Consider the following 23,363-nt stretch of genomic DNA (forward strand, 5'->3'; position numbering starts at 1 on the left):
ACAGTTAATCAAATGTCCAATTCCTGGAAACAGACAGTCATGTGGGTGCAGACCTTTTTTATAGTATGCAGACATCAAGTGGTTTAGTCGTTATCTGACAAAACATTAGAATGGACAATATTTGTGACATACGCAATCTGAACTGTGCTATGATTGTTGGTGACACAACTGGACTCTAAACAAATCCAAATCATATTATGTGATATCATCTACTGTTAAATTCTGCTCCATACTTGTACATTTTTTATTTTTATACTGTATTGAGGATTTGTTTTGTTCTGTTCTGCATATTGTATTGTTTTGACCCCCTTCTTTTTGACACCCACTGCATGCCCAACCTACCTGGAAAGGGGTCTCTTTTTGAACTGCCTTTCCCAAGGTTTCTTCAATTTTTTCCCTACTAGGGTTTTTTGGGAGTTTTTCCTTGTCTTCTTAGAGAGTCAAGGCTGGGGGCTGTCAAGAGGCAGGGCCTGTTAAAGCCCATTGTGCCACTTCTTGTGTGATTTGGGGCTATACAAAAATAAATTGTATTGTATTGTATTGTAACTGGAGGTTCCTGAATCTCTAAAACCTGTATTTCTTATGATGAATGGTGCAATAAACAAAAAAAAAAAATCCAGTGAGTGACAGCTTTGTGAGCAAAAATGTCTTATCAATGAGATAAGTCAAATTAATGCCAAAAAGGCTACAGACAATTAATAACACCTTTTACAGCTGTGATGTGTAGGAAGATGCCTCTGTCAAATTTAGAAATCTATCCTCTACAGTAGCAAAAGACAACAGTGAACCCCACTCCGAACAGCAAAATACAAGAAAATAAGGCTGCAGTGGGTATTTGATGACCGAAATCGGATTTTGGAAAGCTGAAAAATGTTCTTGGTCTAACAAACCTTGATTTCTGCAAGGACAAGCAGAGGGCAAGTTCAGACATTTTTTTCTGAACAGCATGATTCCATGAATCTATTCTGCCATTTTCAGTGGTACACTGGTATTGTACTGGAGTGGGGCATGTTTTTTATGGCACACACTAGGTCTCTAAATATCAACTGTCAATTCAGCATAATCTTAATACTATGATGTACCTAAGCATTGTTGCTCACTTTGTGCTGTATAACCACAGTCCACTCTTTTTCGATGGAAATTTTCAGCAGGATAGTATGTGAGGTCACAAATCATGTAACGTCTCATGTTACTTCCTTGAACATGACAGTAACTTAAGTTTATTTTTATGGTCTATTATTATGGGAGTGCATTCCGCCTTTTGGGTTGCGCAGGGTAGTGACTAACCATTGTATTCAATGAGAAACGGTCACATACAGTTTGCAAAGTATCTTGCAATGGGTTGCCACAGGCAGTTTAAACAACTAACATTGTTCCACTATGTCTATTGGCGGCAATTGTCCAAGAGGGATGGGGATGACTGCTGGTGGCCATTCTCCAAGGAGGAAGGGGGTGACTTGCAGAAGGCCAAGATTGTGTTATAAGACAAAAAAGTTAAAGAAACACATCAGATTTCTGTACCCATGCCTCAAAGAAACCAATCTCTTCTGTAGGAAAATGGAGGTCTTATTTGGCAGTAGATAGGTATGCCTAATAAAATGGACACTGAGTGTATATTGGTGTATATAATTTGGATTTATTTGATTTTGCTGTTTGCTCATCTTGAAATGTATGTGTGCATATGTAAATGCAGGAGCATTTTATACTTTACTGCTACAATATTATAGGTGTAAATCTGTATAAGCTTTTCTCTTCCATAACAAAAAAAATTAACTGTGCTGAACTGAACAATTTTCACAAGGAACTGTGAAACCAAACCAAATGTTCAACCAAACATTTCAAGCCAGCCTTCAGAAAACCTTCGCAAATCCTTTCAGCACCATCATCTGGATGCCAGGTAACAAACATATGTCATGTTCAACACAAAGTCCGTTGATCACAGACAGGCAAAACCCACAGATGCAAGTAGCAAAACTAGGCTGCACCTTTGTGGAGAATATGTCAAATCACTAAGCAGCTGGTGACTTGTGATTAAATTAATTAAATAGCTCGTTTTACACAGCAGAAAGACCTGCCTCTTAACAGTAAGAGATGCCAAATGAAGTTTATTATCCAAACTTGGCTTATTTTCATATGTCCAAACAATGGTTTAGAAGGTGAGATGAAAATTTATTACACCCCTGCTCATTTCTCCATTTCCCATTTACTTAAGTGACACTGCAGGCATTGCAAAACACTGAACCCATATGGGAGATTAGTTTAAAAGATCACCCAATCTGTTCATATTGCAGTAATGGGCCTGGCTTTCCTGATTGATTAAACAGCAAAGTATAAATATTTTACAGGGTCATGCTGCTTAAGGTATTGTTCATGATTTATAACTCTCATGATAAAATATAAATATTTATTTGTTTGATAATAAAATGGTTCCTTCAACAGATATTTTCCAATCATGCATTTGTATTGAATAAAGTAGAATTTAAGAAATAAAGAGTATTGGACAGGAGACACCTGAATGCAATATTTAGTTAGTGTCATACTCTTCAAATCCTTGCATTATTTTCACATTGCCATTTCTTTTCCTTGTACTTGCAGAATTTAGCATCCTGATTTTCACAGGACTGCTTTTACATGTACTAAGAAAGACCACTGCTTGCAATGGTTCCAAAATTATTTTAAATGAATTTCAATAATACTGGTAAACAATTAAATTTTAACTCACATTACCAGTACATGTCTCTCTTTTATCATAGAAAATTGTGGCCTTGTTGTTGTATATATAATGAAAATTGAACAAGATGGAATTTTGATTCAAACTGAGTTTACATTAAATAACAGGCAGAGGATGGAATGAACAAAGCATTTACTTTCATAGAGGAGCAGTCTAATTATAAAGGGAAGTTAAACCTTATGGTTGACCTTTCTGAAACTGGACTTCTTTGAAATGATAATAATGCAAAAAATGTATTAACATTATCATCATCAATCATTTCTCAAACCTACTCAGGATCACAGTTTGTAGAAGTGTATACTGGCAGAATCAGCTACATGGCATCTATGGAATGCATACATCAAAGGGCACACTCATTCATTTTGGCTCAATTTAAGATTACCAGTCAACCTAACCTACACACCTTTGAGATACTGGAGAAAGTCAAAGTAGCATAACAAGAAAGCATACACATGTCAAGAACATGCAAACTACACACAGGCAGTAACTGGCCTGAGGGATCAACCCAGGTTTCATTTGCATATTTGGCTGACGCCTTTATCCAAGGCGACTTACAACATGTGTAATGCAACTGGTTACATTTCTTTTCGGTTTTCCAGTTGGAGCACAGGCAGGTTAAGTGACTTACTCATTGTCACACTGTGTCAGCAGCAAGACTTGAACCTACAACCTCTGGGTTGAAATTCAAAGCCTTAACCACTACAGCACACTGCTTGTTTCAAGAGCTGTGAGGCAGTTGTGCACTACACAGTACCTCTGTGTCACTCCAATATACAGTACATCCAGAACCATTTAAACTAAGTTAGTGTTGAGAGAAACTTGAGTCTGTCCTCTGCAGCACTAGGTCCAAGATGGGAAACAACTCTGGACAGGAGATAAGTCCAATTTAAAATATTACAAACTTTAATAAAGTAGTAACAGGCTAAATCTATTTTCATGCACTATGTGCAATACATTAGAATAACCTTCCTCCTTCATGTATGTGTTGAAAATAGATGGAAATTCATTCCCAAGAGGACAAGAGAATTAAGTTTAGAACTGGTAAAATAAGCAATGGGGGGCATTTCTAAGCCTGAGCTTTCTAACAGGCATGAGATCAATATCACAAAAGCAAAACAACTCGTGGGTGGTAGCATCAAAAAAGTGAAGTGCTGACTATCTGATAAACCTCTCCCTAAATCACTACTGCTGTTCGCAAAGATTGTAGAATGTGTGTGATAAATTTAAAACATGGAGATCAGCAGTATTGTAATGATCTAAAGAGCCACATTAAGTACAACATCACTTGCCAAGTCACTACAAGTAACATGACTGGCAATGAATGCTGTTGAAACCGCAACAAGACTCATGATAAAATGTGTAGCCCAAAATAACGCCTTGATGATGTCTCCAAAAACATATCAAAAGAAATAAGAACAATGTGAAAAATGACTTATTATTCAATATCGTGGTACCCTCGTAGTTAATATTCAAAACAGTATGAACCTCCAAAATGTAAATATGTATTAGCCTATATTATTGTTAAGATGTTTCTCCAGATGCTGGTTAGGGTTTTTTTATTTTAATTTAACAGTATTTTGCATCCCAGATACCATTACTTTTATTTTTGAGTTTTTCTTTTTTGACATTTAAAATTATTTTGTGTTTTTTATAATGCCATTTTGTTTTTCTAGGTATATTTTAAACACTGCTACTACTTTGCTATGTATTGATTACCACAAGTGTGAATCATGTGACATCACCATTACGATGGTATAAATGTCAGTGCCATACACATTCTGGTTATCCAAGATTGCAATTTCAAATAAAACTTTAACTGTGTTTATGGTGTTTGAATATTCCTGGTTAAGAAATCTTTCATTTTGAATTTTCAACTTTGGTTCTGGTTTTCTGTTTTTGGTTAAGCTGACTCTCAGTATTAATTTCCTCATAACAATTTTTGGTGTGTTCCTTCAACAGTGTTTCATCCTCTGGTACCAGTTTTCTTTCAACCTACAAGTTTTCAACTCTTGGCAGTACACATATCTTTCGTACAATATCAGAATCATGGGTGACATGCTGCAAACTTAACCTCACTCTAATGTTTCAGTACACACACAAAGAAAATCAACTGAAATAACAAAGGGTAACTTAAGCATTAAGGGCAAGGCAGGAACCAAACTTGAATGGCACGGCAGTGCTTTTCAGGGCACAATAACATGCCCACCCATACTCACTCATATGTAACTAGTTAGGACTCAACAAACCATGGGGGAAAATATGCAAACTACACACAGGACTTGTCAAATTTGAACCTAGGGCTCTGGAACTAACTACTATACAACTGTAAATGCAAAAGTGCGTATATGACAAACTGAAAAAGGAATGAATTTGGCATTGCATGTAATTATAAAGTTAATCCATCCATCCATTGTCTTATCCTACTTCCTCAATTACAAGGTCAAAGGCAGACAAACTTTAACCCAGCATTATGGGAAGCATAACAGAAACCAATCCAGGATTGAATGCCAATTCATCATAGGGCAAGCTCACACACACAAAACGGTTTCTATAGATATGGCCAAAAAGTTGATATTTAGAACAATTTCTTCTTAGACATTTGATTTATTTTTTCATGTTAGAATAATTTGAGATGCTATTGTTTAAAATGTTTTATAATATAAATGTAATCAGTATCCAAAACAATAGGCAGAATCTTTATATATAATACGCTACCATGGTTGCCCGTTTGTCTGTCCAAGATTTTAAATCACCTGTAGCACACAAACTGTTTGACCTATTGACCTGAAATTTGGTACACACATACTATGTGACGTCTACTATCTACTTTTGGGGTGATGATTGACCTCCAAGGTTATTCCTCTTTTTATCTTTATTTTATTTTATTATAAAATCAACTCTCAGAAGAGGCCAGCAGGGCAGCCGTGTGTGGTGTATGCGTATGGGCGCCATTCTCATTCCTACTACCTTTGCCGTCACTTCCTCTACCTCTTCATATATTAAATCTTTCTTGAGGCAGATTGAAGACTTAAATGCCAGCTTAAGTGAAAAATTAATTGCAACAAAAACACTGACTTAATCAGTTTTAACGTGAAAAGATGCAGAAGAAAGAAGAGAAGAAGCAGGCCGCTAGGGTGGAGAAAAGAAGAGCTACTCAGAAAGCAGCAAGTGCATCAACCTCTGAGCAAATGAATGGTAAACATACAGAGAAAGAGAATGAAAACTATGAATGCTCAAGTCAAGTGTATTCACTGCACGTTATCATGCAGTGTGCCATTACTGGTATTATATATTTAATGAAAACATGCTTACTTTATTCAAGCTGCTCTAAATGATATCACTACTGGGTTACTTAAATTTTAGTTATTGTGAGTTATTACTGGGACTTTTTGGAAACATAGAAACAGGAGGATAGTGTATATCAGGTAAGCTGATTTGTGTTTGTTATTAATTATAATAATACTGTATTATGTTATACAAGTAACATGCTAGTTGCAACATTTAAGTAGGAATTTCACTGAATCAATGTAGTCCGTACATGTATCTATAGTACTACTACTACCACCACCAGCAGTACAAGGTCAGTTTAAATTTATCAATTAGTCTAAGACATCTTTCTCTGCAATGTGCAAAAACCCATTTTGAATGCATGCCATCTTTACATAGACGAAAACCTATAGGGTGGTCCAGATCTAATTATGCAACTTTTAATGCAATGCAGGAAAATAATACAAGGCAAAAGAATTGTTCGAAATATCTTGTAATAAATTAAAATGGACTTACATTGAATTAATTCACTAATTTTCCATGTAATGTCCCACTTGTCCTCCATTCAGTTGGATACAGGCTTGGAGTAATAAACTTAATAACTTATAACGTAATGAAAATTGCATAATTAGATCTGGACCACCCTATAGGTTTTCGTCTATGTGAAATTTGATCCCTCATGCTGTGAAAATGACATGTTATACACTGCACTGTTTTGTCACCAATAATAATTTCAGAAATTTACAGATCGGCACAAGTCTTCTAATAGTTTACCCATGTCATTGTCGTACGAAGTCAGAGTTTATCAATCTTTACAAAAGACTTCCAGAGCAGAACAGGGTCATAGAGAGGGTGACAGTCCACCTTATAGAATAATCACAAACACCCCTACAGAGTAGCAATTGGGATAATTAAGAGGATTACACTGACCTAGCTGCCTGTCCTGGTACTTCATAAGGAAACGAAGGCTGTGGAGATCAGAAGAAGAAGAAGATAGAACTTTATTTGTTCCCAAGGGAAATCTGGCTTTTTACAGAAGCTCTTTAAATAAATCAACCAATGTGAATATGTAAGTAAATAAATAAATAAATAATACAGACATAGTTTGGTCTGAACACACATCAGTTGACTATAAAGAAAAATATTAAAAAGAAAGAAAAGTTCTGACTTGGCTGTCACAGTTACAAGTGAGGCATCATGCAAACATATTGTTGTTGGTATAACAAAGCCCCAGTAGCATTTTTGACTCACATTGAAGCAAGGAAAGAATATGCAAACTTCACAGAGATGGTAGGCAAGGCATTTTAGGGTGGCAATTTTATGTCCTGTGTTTATAAAAACGAGGGAAAATGAAAATACATTATAGAAGATTTTACATACAATCCCACAGTTCAGTTCTGACCTAGATTGTTTCCTCTTGGCTTTAATATAATAATATATTTCATTTTTATAGCGCCTTTCCCGTGTTTCAGACGCTATTATCAATACTGGGCAAGAACAGAAAACAGCTGTCTTAGCAGGATCAACTGACACCTGATCGCATCTTAACTTTCTGCCACCTTCAGCTTAGCAATAATACTCTGCTACGGAGTCAACTGAGAATGCCTTATCTAGAGATTACATACAAGTAGGCATGAATGCAGAAATGTAAAAAGAAAAACAAATATAACAAGAAAATAAAAATACATACTTATTTTTAGAAATTGTGATATTCTGATTGCTTCTATAAGAATTCATCTTATGGGGAAACACATTAAACAGCTTTCCATTATTATTCCTCTGAAATCACATTGCCATTTGCTTTAAATCACTGATGAACTGGAGTGAGCAAAGCACATCCCAGGTCCTGTCACCAAGGCTCAACAAAGCTTCTGCAAGTGCAAAGTGGAGTCATCCCTCTACTGCATTACATCCTGGTATGGCACCAGCTCACCTGAAGATCATAAAGGCTGTACAGAGCATTTTACTGGAATATTCAGGCACACACAGCCTTTAATAAAGACCTTAGCCATCATGCACAGTTGCTTTTTTTATTCCTCCCTTCTGACAAAATATTCAGGACCATTCACACAAGCACCAAGGATTCAGGTAGAAGGACAACTTCTATTCACAGGTTGTGTTGAACAGTCAGTCATAAATGCTATACTGCACTGGCACTTAAGAATCTCATTGTTCAATACACACAAGAGAATAAACTTTAACTTGAAAAAAGGTTAAACAATATACAATACACATAATACAACTCAAAACCTAAACAAATGGTATTGCATTATTTAAATTACACTTTTAAAAATAGGAACAGCATCTCGAAAGATCATGCTAGAATATATATATACTATGGAAGGAGATATTAGGCGTACAGTATATCAAACATGAAGGCATTAAGTGCCCAATGTTTATTATAATTTAATGCAACGCCTTATTAAATAATAGAAACAAGAGCCCATCTCGCTAATCAAACAAATACTTCTTAAAACTGTCAATACGTGAAAGCACTTTGGCCTCACAACTCTACCGTCCCGCGTTTGAATCTCTCAGACAGTCGCTGCCTGCACGGATTCAGTTTTCTCGCCCTTTCCGGGTCTGTTATTTATTTTTTTTCCAGGTTCTTTGGTTTCCTTTCAAATCCCAAGAATTCATTGGCAGTTTTGGTTTCGTGTAAAGCCTAGTTTATACCTGACGCGTACGAGCTGGGCGCGAGTGCCGGGAAGCGAAAATGACGTCGGATTTGCAGACATGCAGCTAAAGCTAATATTGTTAACTACGAGGCGTGACGGCCGTGAATTCAAAATGGTTAATATCAAGGAGAAGCTGGTTACGTGGGTGATGCACGTGGAGTGATGAACGGAGGGCTGAGTAAGACACAACAGGTCATGAAAACGCAAGGGGGACAAGCAAAAACATTTGAAATGCATCTGCTCATCATGTCAGCCCCCCACTCATGAGAATATTACATTCGCCTTTCCTTCACCGCTTTTGGTCAACTGGTCTGACATTACACTTTCGACTTTTCCTCCTTTTAAAGTCAGTAAATGCGGGCAAAGCTTTTCTTCCATCAGTAGAGTTTCATATTCTCTGCTGTGACATTATTAGCTATGCGACATTGATCGAATGATGTCACTTATCGACTAGAAGAGTATCCACGCGCTGATCGGACGGGCCGCAGAAATTATAAATGTGTTTCGGTCGCTCACCGAGCACGAGCTTTGCGATGCGGTCTCCAAGACAGCTTCACGTAGTTAGTATAAACCAGACTTAGGTGTGAGTGTGGAGCGAACGATAAATTGTCTACATTTGCGATCTTAACTGTTGAGATATTCTCGAAGTCTGTGAAAAAGACTGGGTGACATGGGATAAGTCTCATACAGCTGTACTTAACAAATCTCCAAGCTATAGTCATACTATCTGTTACTGAGCAGGTTTAATTTCAGGGATTTTCTATTAACATTAAAAATGCCATCGGGTTCAAAGCAAGAACCAGCACTAGGCATCCCGCCAGTCACAGCTACAAACTGACTCGAACTTGTCAGTTAAGAATTCTCATTGCGTCTGCAAAGAGCCACGCAGATAAGGGGATAATGTTTAGATTCCACACAGACAATGATAGGATCGGGATTCATTCATAGCCGCTCACAGCGGATCGGGTTCGTAATCCGTCCAGAAACTGAGTTAAAGATGCGCTGAAGTACGCTATGCAGAAGACAGTTGTGTAGTGTCAGGGGACGTGTCCCCTACCACGTTGAATAAATCACGGGTCACTCTGTTTCTAACTTCTTTGTAAGATGTTACACAAATTGTAATATTCACCGCGAATATTCACGTTTCGTCGCTCTTTGTCCTGCTTAGTTAATAACCGTAGATTCCCATTCATTTGAATATTCGGACTAGGCACCAGCCAAACACATGTGTAAAGCGATTTACAGTAAGTAGCATTTACTGCCCGTGTAACGTACGATGGAAATTCACAGACGAGCAGGACAGTAATTCTCTCTGGTAACAGTGCACAATACACTGTGTGGTTCTTCCGAAGCTGGAAAGCTTAATTGTTTAAATCACTGTGAGCAGAAACGTGATTTATTGTGCAAACTAAAAAGGCAAATAACGCGCTCTGCAATTTAGTAGACAAGCGTGGACCTGTAGATCATTAAGATGTGGTATGCTTTCATAATTTCACAAAATAAACAAAGTAGCTTAACAACAGTCTGAAATATGCGTACCTAAACGTGCACCAAATGTCTTTTACAGATGGTGACGAAGCGTACAATTTAAAACTTGAAACACGCCTCTTTTAAATTCAGTGACAGGTTTCCTTTATGTGTTACCTTTTACTTTTCTTAAGTATTCAACTTGAAAGCTGTTACTGCGCTCAATTTTGAAACAATCCTCTGTACTCAGACTTACTTAATTGATTTTGGAATGACAATATCGCGAAAATGCCAACGTTCCACTAACCGTCGTTTGATGAGTTAATAATAATAATAATAACCATACCCTCCCGACAAACAACAAAACGTACATAATCTTTAGTAACTATACCCACAAAAAACTCACATAGAGGGCATCTAATCATCTACAGGTCCGGGCATTCGGGGCGCCGCCGCCTCCATGTTCACGTCTCCATGGACACCGCGTTCTTAGAAACACGCGTCACCCTAGATACAACGGCGCCCTCTGAGGGTCAAATAGGACGGAAGATCTAAATAAACCGCAAAAAAAGAGTCGAATTACGGGACCGTGTTAACATTCCTGGTTTATTATTCTTTGAATAATAAGCAAAATCTTTAGAGCTGGCTTTAAATATGTAAAAGCACACTGAAAAGTTGTAGTGCATTTCGAAAAATGTCTTTGATAAATAAGTTGTGTAACGCTTGTAAACCACATCATATGTACAGTATTTTTAAACGGAATGTAAGTGAAAAAATTGAAATACACATATCTATCTATCTATCTATCTATCTATCTATCTATCTATCTATCTATCTATCTATCTATCTATCTATCTATATGGTTGTTGAGATAGGCTCCAGCTGCCCAAGACCCTACCCTGAATAAGCAGGTTAAGAAAATAGCTGGATAAAATGCATCATTCTAGTCTAATGGTATGAGTGTGTTTAGTTGATTACAAGTAGTTTTTAACAACATGATTTTAAATTAGTTTAAATCATATTTAATGTGTTTATATCAATGCATGAAAAATGTTAGTTTAGATAAATAAGTCTACAAGTTTGGAAAAAAGTGAAAAAATATTGGAGTTTTTGAAGGTTTACATTAAACGTGTTTAAAAGAATGCATACATACTAATAATTTAGGTAAGTAAGACTTTAGTGAAGATGGCTAGGGCATTGGGTAATGCTATCACATCACCAACCCAGTGCCCTGAGTTTAAATTTCACGCCCAGTTGTTGTCAGTTTGAGGTTTATACAAATTCCCATGTCTGCGTGAATATTCCTGCAGGTACCCTGGCTTGCCCCTTACATCCCCAAAGACATATGGGTTTAGCTGACCATCAATTCCAAATTGTTCAGTCTGGGTTCATGAATGGGCTCTGAGATTTGCTGGAATCCTGGCCTTTGCTGCTTCCCGCATTCCACCCAGTGCTGCTAGGGTAGGTTCTGGCTCCCCTGATCCTGAATTTAAAGAAGTAAAGTGGGTAATGCAAAGAATCACCCCTTTGAAAATATTCACAATTTATTGCTTTACAGCCTGAAATAAAAACACAAACAAAAAGTAATTTTTTCATCTTTATTTACCCAATGCAACCTATGATATCCAAGTCAAAGATATAATAGCAGACGCTCAGAAAAATAATAACAACTAAAAACTGATAAAGTTTGAATTGATAAAGAATCACACCCTGTGTGTCAGTACTTTGTGGAACCACCTTTTGCTTTAATTGCAGCCTTGAGTTTGTTGGGATACTTCAATACCAATTTTGCACATCTAGACTGAGCAATATTTGCCCACTTGTCTTCATAGAACTGTTCAAGCACTGTCAAATTGGATGGTGACCATTGGTGGACTGCAAACCTCAGATCATTCCACAGATCTTCAATAGGGGTTAAGTCTGGGCAACGACTAGGCCAAGCAAGGACATTCACTTTTTTCTCCTTCAGCCACCGTGGAATCAATTTTGCCCTGTGCTTCAGGTCATTGTCATGTCGAAAGGTAAACCTTTTTCCCATTTTCACCTTTCTGGTAGAGGGTAGCAGGTTTTCTTCAAGACTTTTGATAGTATGTTGCCCAATCCATTTTTATTTCTATCCTAAGTGTCTCATTCCCTGCTGCAGAGAAAGACCCCCATAACAGGATGCTGCCACCTTGATGCTTTACTGTATGTACAGTGATTTTTGGATGGTGACTTGTATTGGATTTCTTCCAGGTGTACCATTTGGTGTTGAGGCCAAATACTTCAATTTTGGTCTTATCTGACCATAACACCTTTTTTCCACTTGGCCTCAGAATCTTCAAGGAGCGTTTTGGCAAAGACTGCCTTTCTTGAGGAGTGGCTTTTTTCTTGCAAACCTCCCGTAGAAGCCACATTTGTGGAGCACTTGTGGTATTTTTGTAACATTCACAGAAGGACCACATTTTGCCATAAAGTCCTGCAGTTCCTTCAAAGTTGCTATTGCCATCTTGGCAGCCTCTCTGACCAATTTCCTCACCACTCTTCTATCCAGTTTGGAGGGATGGCCTAATCCAGTTAGGGTCCTAGTAGTACCAAACACTTTCCACTTCTTAATTATGGACTTTACTGTGCTCCTAGGGATTAATAAAGCTTTTGAATTTTTTTTGTATCCATCTCCTGACTTGCAGTTCTGAGGATGTTTCATAATTCTTTAGCTTGGAATGAAAGTCAGAAGGTATTGGAGTCCTTGAGGTTTTATTAGTAATATAGTTAGCAGTAGTCTTAGTATTGTCATGTCTACAGAGTACAATGAAATTGTTACTTGCACATCCAATCAACATGAAACACATTGGTGCTCAATGGTTAATTGATAATAAAGTGTAAATTAAAATAGAGAATTTAATTGTATCTCACATAAAACTCAAATAAACTTACCTGATCTATTCCTTATCCTGTTTCTCTGCTCTTATTTCCAATTTTAGGAATAATGGATTTAATCAGAGCGGCACAGGAGCACTGCTGCCCCGGAGTATGGTGTTGAGGGTTCAAGGGTATCCTCGCGTTGGTTTCCTCTGGGTGCTCCAGTTTCCTCTAGCAGTTCAAAAATATACATGTTAGGTGGATTGGCAATGTTGAATTGGCTTTAGTGTGTGTGAAACTGCAATTGACTGGGGTCCTGGGTATTGTTCCTGCCTTGTGCTCTGTGCTTGCTGGGATAGGCTCCAGTCACCCCACCCCCCTGCTCAGAAGTGGGCTGAGAAAATGGTATGGTACACTCTTAAAAATACTGGTTCTTTAATGGCACTATATGGTTCTTTACTGGGTTTTGTGGTTCCTTGTAGCTCCATTGCTTGACCAAGCACCATTTCATTCTGGGATTTGTTCATTGTATATGAAGTTGATTCTTTGTACTTTGGAAAACTTCCTAATTTGAATAAAAAATTAAAATCTTTAATGTATGGTTTGGGGGCTACAGGACATTAACAGATTAAGAAATCTGGACCTAGCCTGTGTTACTGAATGTATGCAGTGAGAGTCCTTTCAAACTCATGACTTATTGGTATTTCACAAATCTGTTACCATCTAGTCATGGTTATTTACTGTATGGGGCCTGTTACAGATCTAAATAAACTAAGCTTCTTTTTGGAACCTTTATGTGGATGGGTCTTTTGGGAACCAAAATGCTTACCTTATAGCATCACTTTGAAGAACCACTCTGGTACCTTTATTTTCATATCTGTATTTTTTTCTATTGAAGTAACTTTCATAATGAGCACTTTATAAACAGAGATAAATAGAGAACACTGAACATTAATGTTTTTATTTATAGGACAAAGCAAAAATGTATTTCTAAAAGACATTCTATCCTGTCATTAACAAAATAAAGGTCACTGGACCAGGAGACGGGTGTGATATTTCAAAACTGTAAGGTACAACCTACTTCTTAATTCACTTTGTGTCCCTGACTGAGTGACCTTTCTTGCCAGAAGTCTTCTTTGCATTAATATGTGCTGATGTTCAATAAATGCAGTGCTTTGAGCTGGTATTCCATGTTCAAAATAATGTATTCAATAAACATTTGAGAGTGGCGCAGTGGGTAGTGCTGCTGCCTTGCAGTTAGGAGACCTGAGTTCGCTTCCCGGGTCCTCCCTGCGTGGAGTTTGCATGTTCTCCCCATGTCTGCGTGGGTTTCCTCTGGGTATTCCGGTTTCCTCCCACAGTCCAAAGACTTGCAGGTTAGGTGCTTTGGCGATTCTAAATTGTTTGTGCTGGGTGTGTGTGTATGCACCCTGTGGTAGGCTGGTGCCCTGCCCGGGGTTTGTTTCCTGCCTTGCGCTGGGATTGGATAATGGATGGATGGATAAACATTTGATTGGTTAATTGAAATGGTAATATTAAAACTAATTAGTTACTGCAAAGCAAGAGAAAGTAATATGTTAGATTAATTTATAAACTTAAAGAACTTTGTTGCTATCAAAATTAATGATTCAGTATTACATTACTTTGGTTTTAATCTTAAAATGGTTTCATATTTTTGTGATTGCAAAAAGGCATAATACACTACAGGCATTAATATCTCAGTAATGTAAGAGAAATAATGCTTGGGGTAATCTGAATCACCAAACCCCACATTAATATCCAGTAAACATCTTGTCCAGGGCTGTTTCCTCCCCTGTACCTGATCATGCTGAGGTAGACTCTGAAATAGATTCTGTGGGTTTGACAATTGCTGGATAAAGATTACTTCTCATTGATTCATCTATCAATTATTTTCTATATTAATTTATAACAAATTCAGCTTTAAGTGTTTTTGTGTTTGACATTACACACTTGCTCCTTCTTTCCTTCTCAATGTTCATCTAACAGCTTTTTTTAATTTGTTACCAAGAAGTGTGGTAGACAGTAGTAGTTAAGAGAACTTCAAAACTCGACGTAAAGTTATTTTGAAGAAACAAGGTGAATGGGATTGATGAGTTTTACTGAGCTGAATGGCTGCTCCCATCAAAATTATTTTGTTTAAACGTTTTCAAGACTTTTCAAGTCACATTCTAACAAAAAATGCAATGAACATTGACTATAAGATCCTCTGAACAGAGTGAAATGTCAAAGCTTAAGATAGCTATGTTAGAGACTGCAATTGAGCCTGGAACAAAGCCAAGTAAAGGCTGATATTTGGGGGCTCAGTCCCCTATATTATATAGATATTTAGGGCTGTGCAAGTGTAAGAGATCACATGTACATGACATAAGCTGTAGCTTCTTTTATTTCTTTAGTAGTAGTAATAGTAGTAAGTAGTAGTATTATCATGGGTTCAGAACACAGTAAAATTCTTACTTGGAAGTCTATCCAACATGCAACCAGTCACCACTTTCTGGTTCCATGATAGACAAGAATGTATTAAAATACATAACTTTATGCTAATAGAACATACACATTATCTTACCTAAACAAACACTGTCTCAGAAAAAGAACAATACTTGAACAGTATGGGTAGGCCTAGTGGTATAGTTAGTGTTTGTATTTTTTTTTTTATTAAGATAATATTTTAGGTTAACAATACTTCACTATTATTTTCTAGTGTAATATAAAATAGCATGGAATAATCATGTTGTGTAAAGCTTGTGTTTAAAATATTTCACAATGTAAGATATTTTATATGTTTTTAGCATTCTGTTACACTATCGTTGCAAAAAAAATTTTGCTTAGCTTAATTTAGCTTAGGTTTATTGTCACATGTACAAAACACTGTGAAATTCTTAGTCAATGTTAATTCAAATATAATTCACTATTTAGTAATTCATCAATGAACATGTTTGGGATTTATATCTAATAAAATGTTACTATTGAATAACATGAATATCATTCTTCATATCATTTTACAAATTACATTACAGATTAACAACAGCTTCAGTCTTTATCAATTTACAATACAGGTGAAATAATAAAATATATAATGTTTTATTCTTAAATATGCAACTAATGTTTTAGAGTGCTGACATTTTTGCATTGTAGATGGTGCCAGTGAATTTACAGTTAGGTCCATAAATATTTGGACAGAGATAACTTTTTTCTAATTTTGGTTCTGTACATTACCACAATGAATTTTAAATAAAACAACTCAGATGCAGTTGAAGTGCAGACTTTCAGCTTTAATTCAGTGGGGTGAACAAAAAGATTGCATAAAAATTTGAGGCAACTAAAGCATTTTTTTAACACAATCCCTTCATTTCAGGGGCTCAAAAGTAATTGGACAAATTAAATAACTTGAAATAAAATGTTCATTTCTAATACTTGGTTGAAAACCCTTTGCTGGCAATGACAGCCTGAAGTCTTGAACTCATGGACATCACCAGATGCTGGGTTTCCTCCTTTTTAATGCTCTGCCAGGCCTTTACTGCAGTGGCTTTCAGTTGCTGTTTGTTTGTGGGCCTTTCTGTCCAAAGTTTAGCCTTCAACAAGTGAAATGCATGCTCAATTGGGTTAAGATCAGGTGACTGACTTGGCCATTCAAGAATTTTCCACTTCTTTGCTTTAATAAACTTCTGGGTTGCTTTGGCTGTATGTTTTGGTCATTGTCCATCTGTATGATGAAACGCCGCCTGTTGTGATGTGAGATTTTACATATAACTTGATGAATATTTTATATGTCTTTATTTGTTATTTAGGCAAAGTGTTTACACCCCCCTTAGGAATGGGTCTGTTTGAATTTTACAACAGGATTTGGGGGATGTGTTTTAAACCAGTTTGCCGAGTGTTTCTTTGCTAAAGTCATTTCTACCCCCGCAAATAGGCTAAGGTGTACTTTAACATATGGTTTGGGGGCAGGTGTTAAGATGTTCTATTCCCCCATTGGTCTGAAGTATGGCTGTTTGGAATTGGCTTGGTTCAGAAGCCTTTAAGTACTACGACGCCCTATTGTCTGTAGGGGTTAGACAGAAAATCTATATATTTACTTGTTTAACCTCACACTCTCTCTCTTACTAACCAACATCTGAAAGAAGCATCTCTCTTGCTAATCTGTGATGATGAAGACAACACAATGAAGAGCACAGCTCAGCAGCCATTTTGAACAGACATGTGGCTGAAAGCTGAGCACCAATGATGCCTTAACTAGAGACAGTTAAGTAACTGCATGTCTGTGTGCCACCTGAACTACATATCACCATTTAATCAGGTTGTATGGTTGCCAATATTCAAATATACTTTGCATTTTGTTATTATTTATGAATATTATCAATAATACATTGTTTAAACTGTAACTTAACTTCTGCTTGTCTTTTTACTACATCTAATTGCCTGAGGTTATAGATATAGAAGGGAAGGTGGGGATAAGTTATATACAATAATACCTTATAAACAGTGGTAAGTCTGTGAGATTAGGCATTCTAAGGCTACATATTAATAATACAACAGGGGAAAGTAGAGCAATATATATTACTCTACTGAGACAAAACACCGCCCAATCAATTTGACTGCATTTAGTTGGATTTGAGCAGATAGAATGTCTCTGAACACCTCAGAATTCATTCGGCTGCTTCTGTTGTGTCAGATCATCAATAAACACTAGTGTCCCATTGCCACTGGCAGCCATGCATGCCCAAGCCATCACACTGCCTCCACCGTGTTTTACAGATGATGTGGTATGCTTTGGATAATGAGCTGTTCCACACCTTCTCCATATTTTTTTCCTGCCATCATTCTGGTAGAGGTTGATCTTGGTTTCATCTGTCCAAAGAATGATTTTCCAGAACTTTGCTGGCTTTTTAAGATGTTCTTTAGCAAAGTCCAATCTAGCCTTTCTATTCTTGAGACTTATGAGTGGCTTGCACCTTGTAGTGCACTCTCTGTATTTACTTTCATGCAGTCTTCCCTTTATGGTAGACTTGGATATCGATACGCCTACCTCCTGGAGAGTGTTGTTCACTTGGTTGGCTGTTGTGAAGGGATTTCTCTTCACCATGGAAATGATTCTGCGATCATCCACCACTGTTATCTTCCGTGGACGTCCGGGTCTTTTTGCGTTGCTGAGTTCACCAGTGCTTGCTTTCTTTCTCAGGATGTACCAAACTGTAGATTTTGCCACTCGTAATACTGTAGCAATTTCTCGGATGGGTTTTTTCTGTTTTCGCAGCTTAAGGATGGCTTCTTTCACCTGCATGGAGAGCTCCTTTGACCGCATGTTGTCTGTTCACAGCAAAATCTTCCACATGCAAGCACCACACCTCAAATCAACTCCAGGCCTTTTATCTGTTTAACTGATAATGACATAACGACGGACTTGCCCACACCTACCCATGAAATAGCCTTTGAGTCAATTGTCCAATTACTTTTGAGCCCCTGAAATAAAGGGATTGTGTTCAAAAAATGCTTTAGTTGCCTCACATTTTTATGCAATCGTTTTGTTCACCCCACTGAATTAAAGCTGAAAGTCTGCACTTCAACTGTATTTGAATTGTTTCGTTTAAAATTCATTGTGGTAATGTACGGAACCAAAATTAGAAAAAAGTTGTCTTTGTCCCAATATTTATGGACCTAACTGTATATCATTGTGAAAATATCATTGTTGTAAATGTCAGTTTGCATATTTTTATTTGCTATGTCTTCATTATTTATATGCTAATAAAAAATAGAAAGCAGCAAAATGGCACAGAGCATTTCAGTATGTAGCTCTGTTATTTGCAGCTGTCTATAAGATAAGCGGATGCTGTGAAGAATGACCTTCATGTCTACTTCTTTCACAAGTAAGGCCTTTACAACCTTGGGAACAAGAAAATAGGAATGTAAATTGTTTAAATTTATGCTAATTCTATAATTAAGTTCAGTCAGCATTTTGATGGAAGAGTGGGCACAGGATTCAAACCCATGATGCTAAATCCATGAGGTAGGAGAGCTATAACAGTGTGCCACCATGCTTCCTCACATCTGCCACAAAGAAGCACAAAAGAGAGAGAAGGCCTAAAAAAGCCACACAGAAGACCAAACCAGACTTTTTTTCTGGTCTGGGCCTACTTGAAAGGCTTCACCTACAAATTAATTGTCCCAAACTCTAAAAAGCATGAGACTTTTAAATGACAGAAGTCTAAAAATGTCCAGAAAAATGGAGAAGAGGGAAACCGTAAAACCTCTGATCCAACACAGAGCAAGGCAATTAAGATCCTTATATCCATCCATCCATTTTCCAACCCGCTGAATCCGAACACAGGGTCACGGGGGTCTGCTGGAGCCAATCCCAGCCAACACAGGGCACAAGGCAGGGACCAATCCCGGGCAGGGTGCCAACCCACCGCAGGACACACACAAACACACCCACACACCAAGCACACACTAGGGCCAATTTAGAATCGCCAATCCACCTAACCTGCATGTCTTTGGAATGTGGGAGGAAACCGGAGTGCCCGGAGGAAACCCACGCAGACACGGGGAGAACATGCAAACTCCACGCAGGGAGGACCCGGGAATCGAACCCAGGTCCCCAGATCTCCCAACTGCAAGGCAGCAGCGCTACCCACTGCGCCACCGTGCCGCCCAGATCCTTATATTTAAAGATTTATTCAAAAAAGAATCTAAAATGTATAAACAGGACAAGCAAAGCAGGAACAAAAAGTAGCAAAACAATCCAATAAACAGAACCTCATAGCAAAAGCAGTGGGTCAAAAGCCAGAGTATCCAAAAGCCAAAAACAAAGCAGATCGAAACAAACCATAATGCCAACTATGCCAAAACTGATAAAACATTTTGCTGGAGCTGGAATGTCATCTGTCGAATTATGTGGCCCTGACTCCTTAGGTTCTTCACACAGGAGGCAGGGCAGAAAACAAATAACAATAAACAGAAATACAAAATAAACAGAATCATAATATTAAAAATATATAAAAACAAAACAAAAACAATTAAAAACATACTATCATACCACTTTCTAAGCCCACCTAATCCTAACTAGGGTCATGGGGAGCTGGAACCTATTCTAGCAAACACAGAAGTGCAAGGCAGAAACAACATCTAGAAGGGGTGCCAGTCCATTACAGGGTGAAAACACTCACACACACATTAACACCATGTATACACACACCAGCGTCAATCTAGCATTGCCAATCCACCTAACCAGCATGTCTTTGGATTGTGGAAGAAAACCCACAAAGACATGGAGAAAACATGCAAACTCCATTCAGGGAGGACCTGGGACTTGAACCCTGGTCTCTTCACTGTGAAGCAGCACTGCTACTACTACACCACCATCAATTAATGACATACTATATTAAATTATTTACAAAGTACAGCACAAAAACTAAATAAATAAAAAATCAATTTAAGCCACAGCAATTACCCTGTCTGAATCATAACATCTCCAAAATAAATGGGATTACATGAAATCAAATTTTAATTAACTGAATGAATGTAGTAAATTAAAACAATATTTTAAAATTCAATATTGATTTGTTTGTCAAAAGATGATATACTAAATAAAATAATAAGTAATTAATCTGAAAAACCACTCAGTCCAAATCAGCTTTAATGGAAGCCATTAAGCCACTCTGGATGAGATGTGTGTTCATCGTACTGTATTTAGTTAAATAAGAAGTAGAATTAAATTATCATTAACAACATTAATATTTATGGCATAGAGGCACAGTGGTTAAGGTTGCTGCCTCACAGCTTCAAATGGCTGGGCCCAAATCCTGGCCTGGTTACTGTCTGTGCACAGTTTTCATATTCTCTTCATGTCTTTGGGTTCTTTCAGTATTCTAGGGAACTTAACACAAGATGTTAATGATGAACTCTGAAAAGGACCAGTATGAGTGATAGTAATTGTATACCTCATCTAGGTATGGTTCCTGTCTTGCACCCTTTACTGCGAGGATAGTCTCCCTTAACCCCCGTAATCCTATAATTAGAGGACATGGGCTTAAACATAGATAGATAGATAGATGAATGCAGTTTTTAAAGGATAGAAAATTTGTATTCTTATCATTTAGTTCTATGCCACCAAGCCTGATCTTTTTCAATGTAGCATGGTTAAATTCTCTTTTCTGACAGCATTTTTCCTGCTTTTTTCAGCTGCCACCTATAAATGATAAATCATCTCAGCTCTACTGTCCTTCATTTGGTTGTTGGAGCCATGTGGGTCTTCCTCTTAAATCCTTCTCCTAGGCCATATATTCATTAGCTGTAATTCCGAGATCTTGGCACGCTTGCAGTTCCCGGATCCCTGGCTTTGATTCATTGTGCATTGTGGTGTTATGTGAGTCACCATGCAAACACTGTGATACTTGAGCCATCAAAAGGTGATTTATCCCAGTGGTGTATCATTAAATAATCATATTTTAAGAAGAAGGATGCAGTTTTATGAAGTCTTTATTAGGTTAGAAAATTGAAACTGTTTTAAGAGTAGCAATGTTAACCACAGTCTTTCTCTTAAAGAAAATAAACATTAAAAATGTGCTAATTCAATCCTAACATAGTGTCTCTTCTGTGTACAAACTGTGAAAATATACAGTAACTTTTTTAATTTATCAGGTACTTTTGCTCTAGCCATGAAAATATGAAGTGTCAATTCATTTCAAGACTGTGGGAGACAAAATACTGCAACAGAAGGAGAGAGGTGAGAACCTAGGTTTGTGGAAGGGGTTTCCAAATTCTGCAGCTCTTTCTGTTCTTTAGATTTGTCTGAAAGGCTTCACCAGTCATAGCCTTTACTCCTAAAGCCACAAGTTTTCTCTGAGATACAATCCTTTATTTATCACTTTTGTTTAACTGAGTTTTCTGTTCTCATGGCACTGATACTGATTTTAATGAACTGTATAACAAGTGTTACATTTACTCTTCACCTGCATTCATCCCTTGAGCCATGCATTGTCTGAGGCCATTTGCTCTGACTTTAATGGGCATGCTCACTTCTATTCACTCACTCTTACCATGTTTTAAAATTTTAACTTAATTTCCAGAAAGCTGCAGGCATTTTTTTTACAATGCATTTCCTGTGAACTATCCTATTTTTCCAGTTTCAATGGATCTTCTGGAATCGACAAACTATCGTGACCTGCATCACTTGCACATTCGCTCCCACTTTCGTTCTCAACTGGAGACGATACAGTGTCCCGGGGTCTCGGGAGATCTGTTCTTTCACCTGTCTGTTCCAGGTCAGTCTCTGTAAGGCCGTACCTTGAGGTTGGACTTGGACTTGATGCCTGTCTAGGCTTAGGAGTAGCTTTGGTTTTCTTTTCAGTTTTTTTCTGAGCCCGTTTCTTACCACTCATATTTATATATGTTTGCATATACTGCAATAGAACCCCCTCGAGTTGGGTAAATACAGGATACCTCGGGATGATAAAAATAAGACAAAAATTAACACCGCTGCTAACGGAGTTCCGCTTCAGATGTGCATCTCCAGAGGAGACCAACTCACGACTCGAATTGAAACAGGTGAACATCTGGCATCTACTGCTGATGGAAAAGCAACAGTTGCAAATTCTGAATGCAAAAAACTCAGGCTGCACTGGAACATGGATGCAGAAGGAATGGTATTAGAATTGAAGGTCTCCCAGAGAATTGTGAAAGTCCAAACCCAGTGAAATTCATAGCTGAATTATTCTCTAAAATAATTGGAGAGGACTTTAAATCAGACACTGAGATAGCAGCAGCTTACTGCATACAGGGATCAAATACCTCTAAACCTAGGAGTTGTATTGTGCACTTCGAAAAATTACAATTAAAATTACATGTAATGTCACTTCTCAGACAGAAACAAGAGATTTGAAGATAACCAGATTCGCTTTTTCCTGGATTTCTCACCCTCAACAGCTGTGAAATGTGCAGCTTTTTACAATATTAAACAGTGCTTATGGAAAGCTCAGATCAGATACAGCCTCTTGTACCCTGCCAAACTGAAAGTGCATATTCAAGGCAAGCATTACATCTTTACCACTACGGAGGAAGCAGAAAAAGAATTAAGAAAACTGATCCCGACACTTGTTTTAAATACAATCATGAGTCGCATCCCGTCATGGCATGGCAAAGAAGGTCTTGCCAGCTGTTTGATCCGATTGCAATGATACCAGTACTGTAATTATACATCCTTTTCCCTTCTCGGCCACTTTATGTTTATGCTTTAATTATAATTATACGCGAATGTATGTATGTGTGGAAGAAATTAATAATTCTTTTTTTTTCTTCTAAAGGAGACTGTTCAACATCATACCCTTGTTTTATTTTTATTCTTATTATTGTATTAGGATTTACTA

The 23,363-nt window shown here is 37.5% G+C and overlaps 1 protein-coding gene across 2 annotated transcripts in view; it reads right to left on the minus strand.

Annotated features, from left to right (window-relative positions):
* Nucleotides 1-10,643, minus strand: part of cfap65 (cilia and flagella associated protein 65) — a 98,240-nt gene extending 87,597 nt beyond the window's left edge. Inside the window, exons 1-2 of one of the 2 annotated variants that reach the window (XM_051931214.1) lie at nucleotides 10,550-10,600; nucleotides 6,929-6,966 (exon numbers count right to left, since the gene is read on the minus strand). Coding sequence is in view for 1 of the 2 variants with exons in the window: in XM_028807236.2 (XP_028663069.2) it covers nucleotides 10,550-10,560 (11 nt within the window). In the remaining variant the exon portion in view is untranslated. Of the gene's footprint in view, nucleotides 1-6,928; nucleotides 6,967-10,549 lie in introns of both variants that reach the window. The other variant, XM_028807236.2, reaches the window with a different exon arrangement.
* Between the last annotated feature and the right edge of the window lie 12,720 nt (nucleotides 10,644-23,363).

Source organism: Erpetoichthys calabaricus, chromosome 8 (assembly GCF_900747795.2).
Source record: "Erpetoichthys calabaricus chromosome 8, fErpCal1.3, whole genome shotgun sequence".
NCBI classification, from domain to species: Eukaryota; Metazoa; Chordata; class Cladistia; order Polypteriformes; family Polypteridae; genus Erpetoichthys; species Erpetoichthys calabaricus.